At 32.5% G+C, this 21,053-nt stretch overlaps 1 protein-coding gene across 1 annotated transcript; it reads right to left on the reverse strand.

Moving 5' to 3' along the window:
- Nucleotides 1-382: 382 nt before the first annotated feature.
- Nucleotides 383-20,609, reverse strand: LOC139527016 (uncharacterized). The gene is made up of 5 exons (XM_071322255.1): nt 20,479-20,609; nt 15,706-15,985; nt 14,051-14,274; nt 8,041-8,314; nt 383-3,036 (listed from the first exon to the last, which is right to left on the reverse strand). Exons 2-5 carry the CDS (start codon nt 15,917-15,919, stop codon nt 509-511), a joined length of 3,240 nt encoding a protein of 1,079 aa, XP_071178356.1. The 5' UTR covers nt 15,920-15,985; nt 20,479-20,609; the 3' UTR covers nt 383-508.
- Nucleotides 20,610-21,053: the final 444 nt, after the last annotated feature.

A 21,053-nucleotide genomic window follows, 5' to 3' on the forward strand; every position in this document is an offset into this window, starting at 1 on the left:
ACTTGTTATATTTAGGAAATAATGGGTGCAAATAATCAATTGCCTGAGTCCAGGTTATGGATTATTCTCACCTTTTGATATATAAAATTTACAATGACATTTGTTGCAAGACAAAATGAACCTATGCATGCTTTGGTAAATTCAATTAGAAATATCAAAACTGACCAAAAAATAACTTACATCAAATTGCAAGTCTAGCTTATTAGACAGAATTTTATATCAAAATCGAAAACTAAGCAACATGGTTTTATTACATAGAATGTTTTTAATAATGCATAACATAAGTATTTTGAGAGTTATTTTACATTTAGTAATTGTTTATGGTCAATAAGTTAAATGTGCTGTGAAATCATAATACTGTTTAATATACACATCACAGTTTTTATCTATTTAGTCTCTTTAACAAACAACAACATTGGTATGATTTTCTCTTCTAGCTAGCAATTATATTTAATGATCACAGGTTTATTTTGTTTAATTATATAATAAGCAGAATAGTTCTATTGATTTATGTTATCATGTCCGCTGAACTTCTAATGTATATTATTTCTATTTTTTGTAACAAATGTACAATATTGGTATGATTTTCTCTTCTTGCAATATCTAATGGTGTTAGTCCTCTCCATTTAATGTTACAATCTGCTTCATGTTTTAACAACAGTTCAACAACCTTTACATGACCTGTATAACAAGCTATAAATATGGGGGATTCTCCTGTTCTAGTACTCTTATTAATGTCAGCCTTATTGTTTATTAACATCTGTACTACTTCAGTATGTCCATTCTGACAAGCAATGTACAGAGGTGATACTCCATCATCATCAAACTTATTAATGTCAGCCTTATTGTTTATTAACATCTGTACTACTTCAGTATGTCCTTCCAGACAGGCAATGTACAGAGGTGATACTCCATAATTATCTTTACACTTATTAATGTCAGCCTTATTGTTTATTAACATCTGTACTACTTCAGTATGTCCTTCCAGACAGGCAATGTACAGAGGTGATACTCCATCATCATCAAACTTATTAATGTCAGCCTTATTGTTTATTAACATCTGTACTACTTCAGTATGTCCTTCCAGACAGGCAATGCACAGAGGTGATACTACCTTATCTTTACACTTATTAATGTCAGCCTTATTGTTTATTAACATCTGTACTACTTCAGTATGTCTATTCTGACAAGCAATGAACAGAGGCGATGCTCCAGTATCTCTACACTTATTAATGTCAGCCTTATTGTTTATTAACATCTGTACTACTTCAGTATGTCCATTCTGACAAGCAAAGAACAGAGGTGATATTCCATCATTATGTCTACACTTATTAATGTCAGCCTTATTGTTTATTAACATCTGTACTACTTCAGTATGTCTATTCTGACAAGCAATGAACAGAGGCGATGCTCCAGTAGCTTTACACTTATAAATGTCAGCCTTATTGTTTATTAACATCTGTACTACTTCAGTATGTCCATTCTGACAAGCAATGTACAGAGGTGATACTCCATCATCATCAAACTTATTAATGTCAGCCTTATTGTTTATTAACATCTGTACTATTTCAGTATGTCCTTCCTGACAAGCAAAGAACAGAGGTGATGCTCCAGTAGCTTTACACTTATTAATGTCAGCCTTATTGTTTATTAACATCTGCACTACTTCAGTATGTCCTTCCTGACAAGCAAAGGACAGAGGTGATATTCCATCTTTACGACAATGGTTTACATTACTGTTACAACGACGTAAGCACCATGCAACCAGATCAATATCTCCTATATGACAACACTGTATTAATGGAGTGTCTTTGTATTGTGTGTCATATAGACTTGCTAATTGTTTCTGTTTTGATATTTCCAAACCTTTTAAATGTACAAGTATTCTTTGTTTGAAGATTTGATCGTCCATATTGATATTGCAGAAGACATCTACTACCTTTCCTCTACACCAGTCATCTACCAATCTACTTATATACATTTGCTGATATCTTTCTGATACAACTATCAAAAATTCATCTCTGTTGCCTTTATCTTCAAAAACAAACCTTTCACGAATAAAATGACTTGAAGCATTATTAATTAAACAATAAGTCATAACACTGCCAAAGTAAAAAGCAAGAAAGTCAAACAGCTTGTCATGAATAGTTCTGTATAATTCACCATCCTTTCTGATAAATGTATGAGTTAGTGAATCCAGCTCATCACGAAGTACCAAACGTGATGTTCCTTTGACTACTTTACAAGCTTCATATGTGTTCTTTATAATTGTTTTGATATCTTTATCGACATCTTCTGTGAGCCATTCTTCTTTTAAACTATTGTTAAACATGACACAAAGAGCAAGTGCACAGTATTTGACATGTGCTCCCTCTGTTTGTAATGTATCTATCTCTTCTTTGTAAACTGTAAATGGATTCTTAAAGAAATCTTCCATTATTAGATTTTTGTTTTTGCTGTACAATTGACATAAAAGAGGAAAACAGTCAAACATGTCATAAAATTTCTTGATCTTAGACGCGTTTGATTTCAAGTAAAGTTCAGCAATAGATTGTTTTTCTGTTTCTGATAAGTGTTTATCTTCTGACAAAAGATTAAATTCACAGGACTGATTAAAAGATAAAGATTTCATTTTTTCATCCTTAAAAACCTGAAGTCTACAAGACATGATTAATTTGACTGGTTTTTTTTCTATTAATGTTTTTATTTTTCCGATCAGATTTTTCCAGCTTTCTAACTTCATAGGATTTATGGTATATGTTCCACAAAAGTCATCAACAACAAACAGGATTTTCTTACTTGGATTGCACCACTTGATAATTTTTTCAGGGTTTGTTACCGGTAAAATAACATAGCCTTCTTCTTGCATTCGTAGAGCAACATGACGCATCAATGATGATTTTCCTGTTCCCGAACTTCCGGTGACAACAACACAACCATTTTCTTTGATACATTTTAATACACTCTTTGCTCCATTTGTTTCTATAAACATTTTGTCACCCTCTGTCCAAGTTTCTAATTCCTCTTTAATTTGACCTAAAAAGAAAGAATTTGATATTTCTTTAAAATTTACAATTATTTTGAGACTGATCGACTTCTGTGATTTTGCCATACTGATATGTACTCATATACCTTATAAAATTTATAAAACTTTAGGACTTGAGCTTACATGATTAAAAGTTATTCCTCAATAAAAGATATAATGTGTTTTTGATCCAAACAATATCTTTTTATAGAACAAGCATTCTGTGAGTATTGCATGGCAAGATATAGTCCCCTACCGGTTAAAAATTAATGGTATTAAAACAAAATTCTAACTTGATCTATAACTTGTCATGGTGTAAACTATATCATTGTATATATATTACTAATATCAAGTCTATATCTTCAAGAATGACCAAAAAAAAAGTGCGGAAAACTGATTATTTTAGTGAATTTTCAAAGTCCAAGGACCCTTACTCTGCACAAAATCATCAGACCGGAACAAAATTCAAATTTGAACTGTAACTTGTCATGACAAGAGTGCACACACTGAGATGTCTCACCTTCTTTTCTTATCATTGATATTATGTTGATAGTCCTAAATATAAAGCTTTACTACAACTCACATGAACTTAACTTGATCCAATAAAATGAGGTCAAGGTCATATAAAACAGACAAGAAATACATGTGTGCGGGAATTTCTCGCTACATGGAAGACCTGTTGGTGACCTTCTGCTCTTGTTTTTTCTATGGTTCGGGTTGTTGTCTCTTTGACACATTCCCCATTTCCATTCTCAATATTATGTACACATTACAATCATTCAATACACTAAATATAGTTGACCTATTGCCTATAGTTTCTAAGAAACAGACTAAACCAAGAAAACTAAACATTGACTAATGAATCATAAAATTAAGGTCAAGGTCAGATGAACCATGCCAGGCAGACATGTACAGCTTACAATTCTTCCATACAACAAATATAGTTAACCATTTGTTAACCTACATGTATTGCTTATAGTTTAAGAAAAACAGACCAAAATACAATAAAATGCTCCACTAGGCGCAGCTTGATACGACCACAGAGGTCAAACCCTGAACAGTTGGGGCAAGAATGGACACAACATTCAAGCTTGATACAGCTCTGAATTTGGATTGTGATTAAATATTTGACACAGCATAGGTTTCTGTCACAGAATGAATGTGGTCTAAGAACTTAAACATATTAAATTAACCTATTATGGTCCAATATCCAAAATTGAAATACATGGTTAGATTCAGCATATCAAAGAATCTCAAGAATTAAATTTTTGATGAAATCAAACAAAGTTTAATTTTGGACCCTTTTGACCTCAATGTAGACCAATTTGATAACCGGGCCAAAATATCAACAAGAGTGCACAGGCTGAAATGTCTCGCCTTCTTTGCAAAAGATTGATATTATTTTGATAGTCCTAAATATAAAGCTTTATGACAACTGTCACATAAACTTAACCAAAAAACTAAACATTCACCAATGAACCATGAAAATGAGGTCAAGGTCAGATGAACCATGCCAGGCAGGCATGTACAGCTAACAATTTTTCCATACAACAAATATAGTTGACCTATTGCTTATAGTTTAAGCGTTACAGACCAAACCAGATGCTACGCAGGGCGCAGCTTTATACGACCGCAAAGTTTGAACCCTGAACATTGGGGCAAGTATGGACATAACATTCAAACTTGATACAGCTCTGAATTTGGATTGTGATTTTAAAAATAGTTGACACAACACAGGTTCCTGACACATAATGAATGTGGTCTAAGAACTTAAACTTAAAAACTTTAAATTTTAAATTTGACATTACCTATTATGGTCCAATATCCAAATAAAGTTCAATTTTGGACCCTTTAGACCTCAATGTGGACCAATTTGATAACCGGGCCCAAACATCAAAAATCTAAATACATGGTAAGATTAAGCATATATCAAAGAACCCCATATATACAATTTTTGTTAAAATCAAACAAAGTTTAATTTTGGACCGCAATTTGGACCAACTTGAAAACTGGGCCTATAATCAAAAATCTTAATACATGTTTAGATTCAGCATATCAAAGAACCCCAAGGATTCAATTTTTGTTGATATCAAACAAAGTTTAATTTTGGACCGCGATTTGGACCAACTTGAAAACTGGGCCCATGATAAAAAATCTAAGTGCATGTTTACATTCAGCATATCAAAGAACCCCAAGGATTCATTTTTTGTTGATATCAAACAAAGTTTAATTTTGGACCACGATTTGGACCAACTTGAAAACTGGGCCCATAATAAAATTTCTAAGTACATGTTTAGATTCAGCATATCAAAGAACCCCAAGGATTCAATTTTTGTTGAAATCAAACAAAGTTTAATTTTGGACCACGATTTGGACCAACTTGAAAACTGGGCCCATAATAAATAAAAATCTAAGTACATGTTGTGATTCAGCATATCAAAGAACCCCAAGAATTCAATCTTGTTGAATTCATACAAAGTTAAATTTTGGACCCCAATTTGGACCAACTTGTAAACTGGGCCAATAATCAAAAATCTAAGTACATGTTTAGATTCAGCATATCAAACAACCCCAAGAATTCAATTTTTGTTAAAATCAAACTTAGTTTAATTTTGGACCCCAATTTGGACCTTAATGTAGACAAATTTGAAAACGGGACCAAAAATTAAGAATCTACATACACAGTTAGATTCGGCATATCAAAGAACCTCAATTATTCAATTTTTGATAAAATCACACAAAGTTAAATTTTAGACCCTTTGGGCCCCTTATTCCTAAACTGTTGGGACCAAAACTCCCAAAAGCTTGAAAATGAGGTCAAGGTCAAATGAAACAGGATCGACTTCCATATAGATCATAAAATATTTCCATACACCAAATATAGTTGACCTATTGCAATTAGTAATAGAAAAAAGAAAAAAAAAACCCTCAAAAACTTAACTTTGACCACTGAACCATGAAAATGAGGTCAAGGTCAGATGACACCTGCCAGCCAGACATGTACACCTCACAATCATTCCATACACTAAATATAGTAGACCTATTGCATACAGTATAAGAAAAACAGACAAAAACACAAAAACTTAACTATATAACCACTGAACCATGAAAATAAGGTCAAGGTCAGATGACACCTGCCAGTTGGACATGTACACCTGACAATCATTCCATACACTAAATATAGTAGACCTATTGGTCATAAACCTTGTGTTAAAATTTCATATATTTCTATTTACTTTTACTAAAGTTATTGTGCGAAAACCAAGAAAAATGCTTATTTTGAACTTTTTTGGGCCCCTAATTCCGAAGCTGTTGGGACCAAAACTCCCAAAATCAATCCCAACCTTCCTTTTGTGGTCATAAACCTTGTGTTTAAATTTAATAGAGATCCATTCACTTTAACAAAAGTTAAAGTGCGAAAACCAATGTGTCTTGGGACAACGACTTCATACCAATATACAACCACAAATTTTTCTTGCGGTTGTATAAAAGGTTAACACTGAGCAATGAACCTTGAAAATGAGGTCAAGGTCATATAAAACCTGGCAGACTGACATGCACATCATAAAATATTTCCATACACCAAATATAGTTGACCTATTGCATATAGTGTTCGAAAAAACAGACCAAAACACAAAAACTTAACTTTAACCACTGAACCATGAAAATGAGGTCAAGGTCAGATGACACCTGCCAGTTGGACATGTACACCTGACAATCATTCCATACACTAAATATAGTAGACCTATTGCATACAGTATTAGAAAAACAGTACAAAACACAAAAACTTAACTATAACCACTGAACCATGAAAATGAGGTCAAGGTCAGATGACACCTGGCAGTTGGACATGTACACCTGACAATCATTCCATACACCAAATATAGTAGACCTATTGCTTATAGTATCTGAGAAATGGACTTGACCACGAAAACTTAACCTTGTTCACTGATCCATAAAATGAGGTTGAGGTCAAGTGAAAACTGTCTGACAGGCATGAGGACCTGTATACAAACATATATACCAAATATAGTTATCATATTACTCATATTAGGAGAGAAGGATAAGAATACTAAAAATACTAAAAAAAATTTCAAGTAGTCACTGAACCATGAAAATGAGGTCAAGGACAATGGACATATGACAGACGCAAACGTCGTAACATACAAATGTAAGGCATCTATATACAAAGTTAAGGAAGGGTCCAGGTCTTCTACCTTCTGAAATATTAAGCTTTCAAGAAGTTAGCTAACGCCCCCGCTGCCACTGGATCACCATTCCTATGTCCAGCTTTCTGCGACAGAAGTTGTAGGCTCAACAAAAATCAACAATTCAGGACTGGGGAAGTAAATTATAAATGGGACAGATTTTTCTAAAATATTCAGGGTAGACAAAGTTTGTTATGCTAACCATATTTCCCCTTTCAGTTTTTCTCAACTGGCTCTAGTTTTCCAGATACTAATCAAAACTGTAGTGTTCCCCCTATGTTATATTTTTAGCCATAGTGGCCATGTTGATTGCTTAGGAAAATTTTAAACTGTAAAGTTGACATCCTTTACACATGATACATGAACAGACAATTTTTAATTTTAGTTTCTTGTGTATAATTCAGAGTTTAGTATGACGTCCATTATCACTGTACTAGTATAAATATTTTTAAGGGGCCAGCTGAAGGACACCTACGGGTGAGGGAGTTTCTCGCTACATTGAAGACCCATTGGTGGCCTTCGGTTGTTGTCTGCTCTATGGTCGGGTTGTTGTCGCTTTGACACATTCCCCATTTCCTTTCTCAATTTTAAACTTTGGTTTCAATCAATTGAACAGTTAAACAGAAGAAGATTTTTCAAGAAAAGTATAGAGACGACAGACTTTAAGACAAAACTTACATTTTACACCTATTTTCTATTTTTACTAATATCAGCCATGTTGGTTTGTAGAGAGGATCATCAGACACATCTATGACAACTGGCCCAGTTGTTAATTTTACAATTTTTGTCTAAATGATTATAATGTACCTCTGATGTTCCATGGTATTGGGTCTTTCAAAAGTTCTGTGACTTCCGTGTGTTCAGTTTGTAAAGTATTGTGGGAATCTTGTAACTTCCTCAGACTTTCCGTCACTTCTGAGTGCTCTGTCCCCAAAACATCCACTGTTTGTCCTAATTCTTTTATCTTTTCCTGTGATTGTTTGATTTCCAGCATAATTTCATGATTTGACTGATCTAAGATTTTCACCTTTAACTCTTGGCACTCTTGATTCATTGGCTGACCACCCAATCTACTTACTGCCTACAAAAATATATGGAAAAAATGGAGAATGTGTCCCCATGGACACAAAAGATGCCCCCGCTTGCATACAACATTATTTAATCAAAGTGCTTGAAAGCACTGAACAGTAAAGATTGCTTCAATTTATCAGTGGGAAGTAATATTAAATATGGCATTGGTTGTAGTTAATTTAACAGATATTCTAGACAAAGGAAGATAACTCCAATTTAACAATGACATAATTTATATTTTAAGATAAGACACTGTAAATTCAGAAATTATTGCGTGCATTTATTGTTGCGATTTTGTTATTTTACACTAAAATGTGATTTTAATTTTTTCGATATTGAGAAAAAATCTGTTTTATTCACATGAAAAATTTCAAAACGCGAGTTTAAATTATTACGATTATAACCATGTCGCAATTTTCACAATAATAAAAACATCGCATTTTAAATTTACAGTTTTAGATTCCTGCACCTTGCAAAGGTTATGTAATTTTCTTGACAAGTCTAACATAGTTTTGTGCCTTGAATATCTGAGCATATATTACATTGATAAATTTCTTGAAATTTTATGGATAGGATGTATAGAATGTTATGATCAATGCACTATATTTTGTGTATCAAAAAAGGTAGTGATAAGCCTTGGAACATTTTGATATCAAGTCAGTCCCATAAGGTTTTGATTGCATTTCATGCAATCGTTACCTAAAAAGATGCTTTTAAAATTCTTAAATAATTTTGAAACAAGCTATTGACATATGGATATTGGTTTGCAGAAAAACCTGATTAAACCTCCACTTTAGATTACTTAAACATGTTAAAAGAAATTGAATTCCCTCCATTAGCATTTGAAAAAGTGTAGGAATCAATACACAGCTAGTACTATATTAAATTCTATCAAATTACTTCTTCATGCAGAACATGCTATATTCACTATAAATAATTTATCAGTGGAAGGCAAAATTAAACATTGTATTATATAAAGCACTGATTGTAGTTGATTCAACTATAATCATGGACATAGGAAGATAACTCCAATTCTAACCAGGTGCTCGGCAGGGGGCAGCTGTATACGACTGCAGAAGTCAAACCCTGAACAGTTGGGGCAAGTATGAACACAATGTTAAAGCTTGATACAGCTCTGAATTTGGATTGCGATCAAATTTTTGACATAATTTGAGTTTATGACACAAAACAAATGTCAAGATCTTACAAATCTTTTGCACAATATTGTACAATTAAAGATTTCTTCTTTTAACTTTTCAAAAATTTGGAGTTTGAGAAATTTGAAGAAAAAAAAATTGAAAACCATTACCACCCCCACTTTTTTTTGCAAGTAGTCCAAAACCTGACATTTCTTTATACACAATATACAAGTTGTGTAAGGGAGGTAAATCAGAACATAAGAAACATTGAATGTTCAATGTTTTATAGAATTACCTCCCTTACACTGCTTTTAAATTGTCTAAATTGTCCATTGACAGGAAAAAAGTTTTTCCCCTTTTTGCCCCTAATTCCAAAACACTTTAAGCCATAAACCCCCAAAGTCAATACTAACCATCCCTTCATGGTATGGAAACTTGTGGTTTATTTTCAGAATGATTCATACACTTACACATAAGTTATTGTTTGATAACTACAAAAATGATTATTTTGGGCCCCCTAAGGCCACTTTTTTGCCCCTATTTCCTAAACTATTGACATTATAACCACCAAAATCAATCCCAATCTTCCTTTAAGTGGTATTGAACCTTCTTGTAAAAATTTATAGAGATCCATGCGCTGAAAACACAAGTTATTGTCTGTAAACTATAAAAATGCTTGTTTTTGGTCCCTTTTTTACCCTTAATTCCTCGACTGTTTTCCTAATAACCCCTTAACATAAATCCCAACCTTTTACTTATGGTATTAAACATTGTGGTACAATTTCAGAACAATTGAAATACTAATACACAACTTTTTTGTCTTGAAACTAGATAAATGATGTTTTTGGCCCCTTTGGGCCCCTAATTCCTAAACCTTTGGGACCATAACCCCAAAAATCAATCCCAAGCTTCCTTTAGTGGTTGTAAAAATTGTGCTAAAATTTTAATGATTTCTTTTAACCTATTCAAAAGTTATTATCCGGAAACAAAAATGGGAGATTGTATAACATTGTAGAGGATTGGAAAGAAATCCACAACTGTGTCAATAAAATTTAAAGAATACCAAGCTCTGTTGGTTTTAATACCGAATTACACACCGAATTATAGGTACTAATAATACTTTTAAAGATGAACCGTGCACAGTGTAATTTATGTATATTTTGCAAGGAAGAACCAGAAAGCATAGAGCACTTATTGTTGGGCTGTCATATTGTAGCAGACATTTGGCACCAACTAAATGCCTGGATTTTTGAAACAACAAATATTGAAATGCCACTAAATGTAGATATAATCATGTTTGGTTTTTATGATAACTATAAACTAAATTTTATAAAAAATAAAGTAATTTTACTAGTAAAGTATTTTATATGCAAGAGGAAAAACCTCATATAGAGAGACTTAAAAACTACACCAAAGAAAATTTAATTTTAGAAAAAACATATTTTCTTTTAAAAAAATGAGTGTGAAAGATTATAACATGTACTGGAACCCTGGAATAAAGTCATTAATTAATTTAATAGTGAACTATTATGTATAGATGTGCTTGAAATGTTATTTCCATTATCAATATATATTGCTTGTAAAAATGCTATACTTCATCCATATATATTGTATGCCGTTATATTATATCGTATTATTAGTATAATTTTTGTTTACTCTTATTTGCTTGATTATGCTTATTTTTCTTGCTTGCTTTATTATGTGCCATTATAGATAATTTATGTAAATGCCTGTTAATCCATAATGAATAAAACAAAATTATAAAAAAAAAAAAAAACATACAAGTCTAACAAAGGCCAGATGCTCTTGAATAAGTGCCGCGGCGTTAAACATTTTTGGTGAGATCTCAAACCTCCCCCTATGCCCTAGCAAAAGTAGAATAAACAAACACACAGCAAAACGTCCAGGTAAACTAAATTTAAAAGAAGTCTGAGTTCGATGTCAAAATAAAATGAAGGTAACAAAAAAAATCGAGGGAAAATGACAATGATACATAAATTGGCAAAGAACTACTACATTTACTGACATGCCAGCTCCAGGCCTCAATTAAACTGATGAAAAGATTATTTGTGTTATTAAAATTTGCTGTTACAAAATATTAGAAATGATTATAAATTAAGGAATGTATCTCCCTCATGCAAAGCTCTGATTCCTTTCACGAATTTTACTATATTTTTTGGAGCTTTTGGATTATAGCTCTTCATCTTTTATATAAGCTTTGGATTTCAAATATTTTGGCCACGAGCATCACTGAAGAGACATGTTTTGTCGAAATGCGCATCTGGTGCAATAAAATTAGTACCGTTGATTTTATTACTACCACTGGGTCGATGCCTCTGCTCGTGGACTATTAGTCCCCGAGGGTATCACCAGCCCAGTAGCCAGCTGTACTTCGGTACTGGCATGAAAATACGGATTTTTTGTGTTATTAAAATTTGCTGTTACAAAATATTAGAAATTATTATAAATTAAGGAATGTATCTCCCTCATGCAAAGCTCTGATTCCTTTCACGAATTTGACTATATTTTTTGGACCTTTTGGATTAGAGCTCTTCATCTTTTATATAAGCTTTGGATTTCAAATATTTTGGCCACGAGCATCACTGAAGAGACATGTTTTGTCGAAATGCGCACCTGGTGCAACAAAACTAGTACCGTTGATTTTATTATATGTCTTTATCATATGAAAATTAGGCAAAAATCCCTCCCGTAAAGGGTTTTGTACCATACCATCATAAAATATATAAGAAGAATATAGCCATAACATGTCATTATCTGGTTTAAGTTAAGATGTTTTAATCTCAGATGTAAAGATCTGATTAGTGAATCAATATTGATATCAACATATGCCATCGTTAATGACCTGAAACCAGTAACTAAAAGTAACTATATCACTTCTGAATAAGTCTGTTTAAATGTTTTTAGGTGAATGCCGATATGATTGTGCCTTGTATAGAATATTACTTGTAGCATAAGATATTGCATGTGAAATAACTGACCTTACAATGTATAAGGTGTCGATGTTGATTTTAAATTATGGATGATGTCCGTGTACCGATGACAAATTAAGTTTATTTTTTTGTCTTTTTAAAACAAGTACAAAAAGAGGGACGAAAGATACCAAAGGGACAGTCAAACTCATAAATCTAAAACAAACTGACAACGCCATGGCTAAAAATAAAAAAGACAAACAGAAAAACAATAGTACACACGACACAACATAGAAAACTAAAGAATAAACAACACGAACCCCACCAAAAACTAGGGGTGATCTCAGGTGCTCCGGAAGGGTAAGCAGATCCTGCTCCACATGTGGCACCCGTCGTGTTGCTTAAGTGATTACAAATCCGGTAAATAGTCTAATTCGGTAGGTCATATTCATGAAAGGGAAGGGGATTGTAGTTACGACGTAAGGAACATATCCGATATCATTTGTGAAACGGTTATTCCATAACGGTCAACCAACTCGTGATGGCGTCCGTAAAATTTACGAAGGGATGATTTCAACTTCACCATTTGGAACTCTTGGTTTAATAGCTTCCTTGTGAGCAGCAAACCTCTATCAAGAAAATCATGATAGGAAATGCAAGCACGGGAATATCGTATCAATTGGGAGATATATACCCCGTATGCAGGTGCTGCTGGAATGTTGCTACTTAGAAATGGAAAGTTCACATTTGGAAAGCTGAAATCATCTCTTTTGTCGTAAAGTTTTGTTTTCAACCGACCCTCATTGTCAATTTCTAGATGTAAGTCAAGATATGAAGCCGACTTAACTGTATCTGTAGTATCTTTTATCTCTAGTTCGATTGGATAGATGCGTTCCACATAGTCACCAAATTTTGAATTGTTTAGTGAAAGAACATCATCTATATAGCGGAAAGTAGAGTTAAAGGATATTGCTAACTTCTTATCTTTCTTCCTAAGAAGTTCCTGCATGAAGTCAGCCTCATAATAATAAAGAAACAAGTCGGCGAGTAGAGGGACACAGTTTGTTCCCATTGGAATGCCGACAGTCTGTTGAAAAACACGTCCTCCGAACGTAACAAATATGTTGTCAATCAAGAAAGCAAGCATCTTGATAATATCAGTTTCAGAGAATTTTTTGTTTGAATCAGAGTGATTCTTTACAAAGTAGGATTTATCCCTCCCTAAGACAAGATACTTGTATCTACGTTGGCCATTCTTTTTTATGAAGCAAAGTAATATCAACTCTTGTGTACAGGGGAGAAAAGTCAAATGTTTTAATACTGTTACAAGATGAAAGAGAGTTAGATTGTATGTACTCTAAAAGATCTTTTGAATTTTTAAGTATCCACATCTGATTCACGCCACCTCTAGAATAGGCAGTTTCACAATAACTTTGAAGCCCGTCTTTGATTGCTGATAAAATAGATGTTAATAATTTAGAAAGAGGTTTCGTGGAGCACTTGGAAGACCCAGCAATACAAATAACCCAGGTGTTTTAATTCTTTAGTAATACGGAGATTTTTTCGTCAAAAACATTAGCGTTGTTATAAACATAATTTCACTTCGGCAAGATCCCCTGGGCCTACATAAATTGTAACTGATATGTACAAAATCAAGGATTCTTACGAAACACTTACATCAGATAAATTGCTCCATGCTGTATTAAAATCAACAGCTGCCATTTTGTGAGGATGAGCCAATATGTTTCTATACCATTTAATCCTTGCTAGATCAGCTCCTGGAGTTGTCTCTACCGGTAATGGTAGTTCGTCGAATCCGTTGATTGGCTGGGAAATAGATTTTAGGTTTCTGATCAAACAAATCATCAAAGATACATCAAAAGTTGTAGAATCAGGTACACCTATAAAACAAAAAAGTATCAAATGATTGATAATTAAGTCCATCTGTAACATCAAAGGTATTGAATTGAAGTACATCTGTTATGTCAGAGTATATATGAAGTACACCTATAACATCCAAAGATACGAATGAAGTAAGCATATGATATCAGCAGAAGAAGAATGAAAAACACCGGATACATCAAAAGTGTGAGAATAAAGTACACCTATAAAATAAACAGTAGCATAATAAAGCACAACTGTAACATCAATAGTAGTAGAAGGAAGCACAACTGTAACATCAATAGTAGTAAAAGGAAGCACAACTATAACATCAATAGTAGTAAAAGGAAGCACAACTGTAACATCAATAGTAGTGGAAGGACGTATAACTGTAACATCACATATATTAGAATCAAATACACCTGATACAACACATGTATTAGCATAAAGTCGCGTGTTACATCAAAAGAACTAGAATCAAGTACACCTGATACATCAAAAGTATTAGAATGGCTTTAACCTGTCACATAAAACAGTGAGAAGCAGGTTTACCAACAACATCAAAAGTATGAAATTAAGTACACCTGAAACATCAAAAATATGAAAATCAAGTACACATATAATATCAAGATAATTCGAATGAAGTTACCATAAACATCGACAGTTTGCGAACCAAATACACCCATGACGTCAAAATTAATTATGTATTCTTCTAACGTTTCAGTCTCGTTGAAATCTCGTTTTGGAATTGTTTTCAAAACATGTGATACAAGTGGAAGATATCAATGAATTTTAAAAATGTTATAATCAAACTTAACACTGTGAAAAAAGTAGTTTTGGGGTATTAGAATGTTTACATTTTATTACAAATCAAGCCAGTCTCATTAGCTAAACTATTGAGAACATGGATGAATGGTACTAGAAATGATTGTACCAAAACATGTGCACCCCATATCAATGTTTTCTTTTCAAATTGATAAAATACGTGGGTAGCTGCATTCATATAAACAGTTTTAAAGGCAAACTATACGTCTTTCTTACCAGCCATATAAACATACCATTTGTAGGAAACAAAAGATTCCACCGAGTCTGGTGTATAACTCTCCTGAATTTCAAGTAATTTTGTTTCCAATTATTATATCAGGAACGCAGGCTACCCTAAGAATATATAAATGTGCTCAAAATGGCATCAGGGTAAAGCACTTAACGCACTGATTTTTAATAGAGGGTTAGATATTTTGGAGTATTTTCTTGTAATGACTTTTGGTGCTAGTGGGTAAAACAGTTTTAGGGAAAAATAAATCAAGATGGGTTTGGCAGAATTCATTGCTATAAATATTCACATATACACTGTTTATTCAGCAGGCGATTGTTGTTTGTGGGTAGCTGCATTCATATAAACAGTTTTAAAGGCAAACTATACGTCTTTCTTACCAGCCATATAAACATACCATTTGTAGGAAACAAAAGATTCCACTGAGTCTGGTGTATAACTCTCCTGAATTTCAAGTCATCAAGAGTATCATAGTTAGTATTCAACGTTGAAGGTAGATGGGTAGGTGGAAACTCTCTGTCAAAATAAGTACGGACTGCTCTGGGTGCTACTCCTTTTAATAACAAAGCCAATCTCATATATTTCTCTTCTTCTTCAAGGAGGTGGGCCATTATTTTTAATTTCGTATTGTGTAGAATTGAAACCTAAGATATTCTTGATTGATGGTTCATGCCTTTCTAAGAAAATAAAAGTTTTTTTTATACATAACATATTTGATACTAATAACAATATTGCATTGAAAATGCAAGACGTTACAATTCCTTATTTTCATATTGATTACACAATAGTAGAACGTGAAGAATGTGCTTATTTTCTTTATTGCATATCACAATGTTTTACGGTCATGGATTATTTGATTGTGAGAAGAAAGCTGTCCCATTCTATTTTTCAATATATATACATTTAATTTGGTGGATAATTATCACATTCCAAACCTTTTATTATTCATTCCCGAGAGTGCAAGGCACCTGATTGTGACGATGATGTACGCCAGAATACAATTGTATCAGAGAAAAGTCTGAATACCACATTCGCATTTATAATAGACAAACAGATAGCATGGATATAATAGGAAATTCATTGCTGCTTGCTTAATGTCTCGTGGTAAATATGTCTTCCATATTCATATCAACACCTTAAATTTTATGTCATGTTTTACAACAGTAGATAAAAAATATCTAATTATGTCAACGTGACATTCATGTACATAGAAATGAGAAGATTAAGATAAACGGAAATATTGCCCAAATTTGTTTTATAGTTTCACTGAAGAACTTTATTTGTTGAACTGTTGATACTGTATGATCTAGTAAAATAATTGTTATCAATGTTTCTATTTAGAAATAATAATAATAATGCTAGACAAACTCTGTTCATATAAAATCAGTGCCATCTATCCTTTTTAGCTATATAAGGTCAATTACAACATAAACAAATGACATTTTCTTCCAAATTAAAAAAAAAAGTTTCTTAATTATTAATAGCCAAAAGGAATTGCAAACATTTTTGGCAAATAAAGCCAACAATTGTTCATATAAGACAGAGCAAATATATCCTGATCAGGCGCCTAATTTAGAAGAATCGTACAATTTCCTAATTTGATATGCACATTTAAAAAAAATGTTTGCACGTAGTGTGTATCCTAAATTGTGTGTTGTGTTATACAAAAACAGAATTTAGTACAACTAGAACGATGTACACTTAACATCATATAAAGTTGACACAGAGAGAGTTCTCGACTTTTTGTAATTTTGATAGTTAACAGCAAATAAATTAATTTTGGATGTAACGCTTGTTTTGGCTGGCTGAAGTTATTTTATTATCAGCCCATAGACATAATTTAGTCATGTGACCGTGACGTCATCAACGTTTTTTCATCGTTTTCTACGGTTTAAAATGGAATTTAGAATTAAATTATAAGAAATGACTGCAATATTTTTTCTGTCTATTCGGAATAACGTAACAAAATTGTGGTGCACACTTAAATAATCCGCTACGCGCGTTATTCAGTGTGCACCAATTTTGTTTTATTTGGCCTTATAACATGTACAGCGTGTATAACATGCGTACATAATACCTACAGGTGTAAACAAAATAATGTATAACTGAACAGTTTAGACCTTACTGGAACAATCATAGATACTGACGGAATGATTAGAACTTTCTATTTTACTAACATAACGATTCCAGAATGATCATTATAAAAGATACGTAATTCAAACGTCTACATTATTCTAAAAGTCCGTTCTACAGTTTTCTAAGAGTTTCCTTTTGCAGTGTTTTCGAAGTTTCCGTGATCGCAGTGTTCTCGGAGTTTCAATCACAACTATATGTACAGATACTAAAATTACAGATCAGACATTAACAATCTTGTATCCTCATAAGTTCTTACAGCTGGATTGACATTTTTATTACGTTCAGTTCTACATACTAGATTGTTACTTATTAAACCTAGTATTCTGTTTGGATTCCCGCGAAAAATTCCGGATAAATAAAAAGACAAAAGGTTAAAGATCGAACATATATTGTGACAGTTAAGTTGACATTTTTTTTGGTGTAATACTTCTTGTAAACTTGAGTAAAAGAAATCTTGTTAAACTTTATTATTAATTTGTGTCTTTTGTAGTCTACAATTTAAAGGTGATTTTTTTTGCCGTAATAATGTTAACATTGAAAAACCTCAAGTGTCAATATACCACGAATGAGAGATTGGAGCCAAATATAATCAATGGAAATTACCTGCAACAATACTAGTACATCTCCATACCAATAATCATTGATTCACCACTCGCTAGTGGGTACCGCATAAACTGACATTATCACAAACTAAAATAAGTTAACAATATAAAAAATTCAAAGTCAACAGAACATGACTTAGGGATGAGGCTTAAAGATATATACTAGTCAACAAAGGAAACGATACACGACTTTTTTTCACATTTCAAGATGAATTTTTCCTTTAATAGGACCAATAATAAAGGTAATAATACTTAATGACCATGGAAATATAAATACATTTAAAAAACATTTTTTTTCTTTTATGACGTCATCTGGCGAAATAATTTTTTTGACAAAATTTACAAAAAAACGACAATTTTAAAAACAGAAGTTCCAACTAATGACGCCAACCTCTCATTGAAAGGTTAAGACAATGTTTGCCATCAATTCTTTTTTTTTTAAATCGTACAGTTTCTTTTTTTTTATTTGTAAAACAAAGTTCGGCCCACAAGAAATCGTTCAAATGTATACATTACCCTTTGATTTACCATAGACAGTATGTGTAAAGTGAAATAAAAAAAAAAACGATAACAATCTTAAAACTAATCCGGAAGGTTCAAATTTTACAGTGTGTTGTTTTCATATCTTAAGCATTGATTTTTGAGATAAAAAAAAATTTTTTTGGGGTATTTTTTGAGATTTCAAAAAGCACTTTAATGTGTCATTTACTAAACATTGCTAAATAAGAAATCTTTTAAGGCTAAAAGAGGGGCGAAAGATACCAGAGGGACTGTCAAACTCATAGATCAAAAAATAAATTGACAACGCCATGGCTAAAAAGGGACAACAAACAGACAAACAATGGTATACAAGACACAACATAGAAAACTAAATACTTAGCAATACGAACCCCATTCAAACCTAGGGGTGATCTCGGGTGCTACGGAAGGGAAAGCAGATCCTGCTCCGAATGTGTTATTTCTTTGAAATTGTGTGTTACTGTAAATGCAAAAACTTAATTTCAGTATCTAGATGCTTCGTTTAAACTTGACTTTCCTGTAGGAGAAAACGTTTTATCAGGAATTTAACAATTAAAGAAACACACCCTTTCGGATGGTATAACAGACGGACGCCGGAATGAGATAATCTATATCAAATATATTTTGACGGGTAATTTTATTTGCTATAAATATTTTTACACTTTTTAGGTAACATTTTATGGTATTTTTTTGTATTTATGAATATTCATGAATCGGATCTTAACTATGGTTAAACTTTTGACTGTTCTAACATGTACATGTTCAGGACGATATGAGTATTTAGATCTATGCGTATGGTCAAGATAAATAAAGACAAATATAGTTAACCGCTGTTTAAAAGTTATAAATCGATTGAGAGAAAATAAATCGTGGTCTCGAACTGTGTATATATATATTATCATATGGTTCGATATGCGTTTGGTCAGACTATGAGTTTATACAGATATTTTTATATAGATTACAGAATGTGGATTTGTCTATGAACTCTTTCTGAGATTTGAAATTGTAAACATTAATTTTATTAAGTTTCAATTTTTCATTATCTGCTCTTTTCCATATGTGTAGTTTTTGTTTTACTGTTTTCCCTTGTGAAATCAAAAGCAAGCTTACTCCGTAAATTAGCCTTGCCATCTGGTTCAATATCTTGTTAAAATAAAACTGTACTTTAACCGCTGATTTTGTAAATCTTTACTGTGACTGGATATATTTTGTTTAAAACGTAAATGGTTATCTTTTGATAATCAATTTGTAACTACAATACTCATGCGCCGTCTGGTGTCATAGTACATTCATTCATGACAACAGGGTATTTAAAAATACTTTGATTACCTGTACCGTTTGTTAGATGTGTAAAATCTGCAGGTCTATTTTTATCTATTACATTTAACATGTGTGTTGCACTTTGAGTTTTCAACGGGGATCGACTGCTAAACTATCGAATTATTAACCTCGTTTGTAAAGATATTTCTTTAGAAATTTGAAGACGTTCATGCTGATATATCAATCGTACCTTACTTTAATATTATTCTTTTTTATTTTTTGATTGACTGTAATATCTTTTTCTTTATGGTTGATTTATGTTTCGGTTTTAAAGCAAACATTTAAAATACCTAGTTTCCTTTACAAAAAACAACAATAGGAGTCTCTTTTAAAAAGATGCCAGTTTTACTGTTGATTAAACATGTTGAATGGGTCCTGGTATGGTAAACCTGATTACAGAGGAAAGGAGAGCATCACCTTTTTATGAGGCTAACATCATTGATAGTAACAAGTCCAGTGTTATGTAGAGCATGATGTGAAATGTGATAGTTTGCTCCTTAATACAGCTATCGATCATTATCTCTATAAAGACAAAAGAATTCGGTCTAACCCTCTCCCCTTTAACCAGACTATAAAGAAAGAAGACTTCTTACCTTTGAAATCGAAAGTGAATTTACTTTTTTTTTTATTATATGCCCTGTTCCATTTGTTTCAATCTTTTTAAGATAGAACTGTACTCAAACCGCTGCTGTTGAAATATTTACTGTGACTGGTTAAACTTATGTATCACAGTAATTCGACTAACTGTTAAATAGATCAACTTGTAACTCGAATATATGTACGCCCTCTAGCGGCCTACTACAACCCTCGTGACACTGGGGTATTTAAATACCTTGATTACCTGTCACGTTTATGGAATGTGTAAATCCATTGTCTATTCATAGTTTTTTTTTAACCTTGGATATGTCTTTAGAACTTACGTTGAATCGTTTTTCCCGTGTGATAAATATTCGATGTCTAGACTTCGATATTATACTCTCTTATGGACACTATTTCTTTGGATTGCGGGAAACTCTGATACTGTTAACATGGAAAAGTTTTACTTTACCTATATTATATTCAATTCTAATATTTGACCGCTGTAAAAATATTCTTTATAATTAATTTATTTTCCAGTTTTAAACTCAACATTAATAAATGCATAGTTCCCGATTAAAAACAAGAAGTT

The sequence above is a fragment of the Mytilus edulis genome, chromosome 6 (assembly GCF_963676685.1).
Source record: "Mytilus edulis chromosome 6, xbMytEdul2.2, whole genome shotgun sequence".
Classification (NCBI taxonomy): Eukaryota; Metazoa; Mollusca; class Bivalvia; order Mytilida; family Mytilidae; genus Mytilus; species Mytilus edulis.

Coding starts and splice junctions, on each gene's coding strand:
- LOC139527016 (XM_071322255.1), bottom strand. CDS start 15,919: ATGGCCCACCTCCTTGAAGAAGAAGAGAAATATATGAGATTGGCTTTG. Junction 14,275..15,705: donor TCTTTTGTTTCCTACAAATG/GTATGTTTATAT, acceptor TTTGTTTTATAG/GTGTACCTGATTCTACAACT. Junction 3,037..8,040: donor AATACCATGGAACATCAGAG/GTACATTATAAT, acceptor CTTTCTTTTTAG/GTCAAATTAAAGAGGAATTA.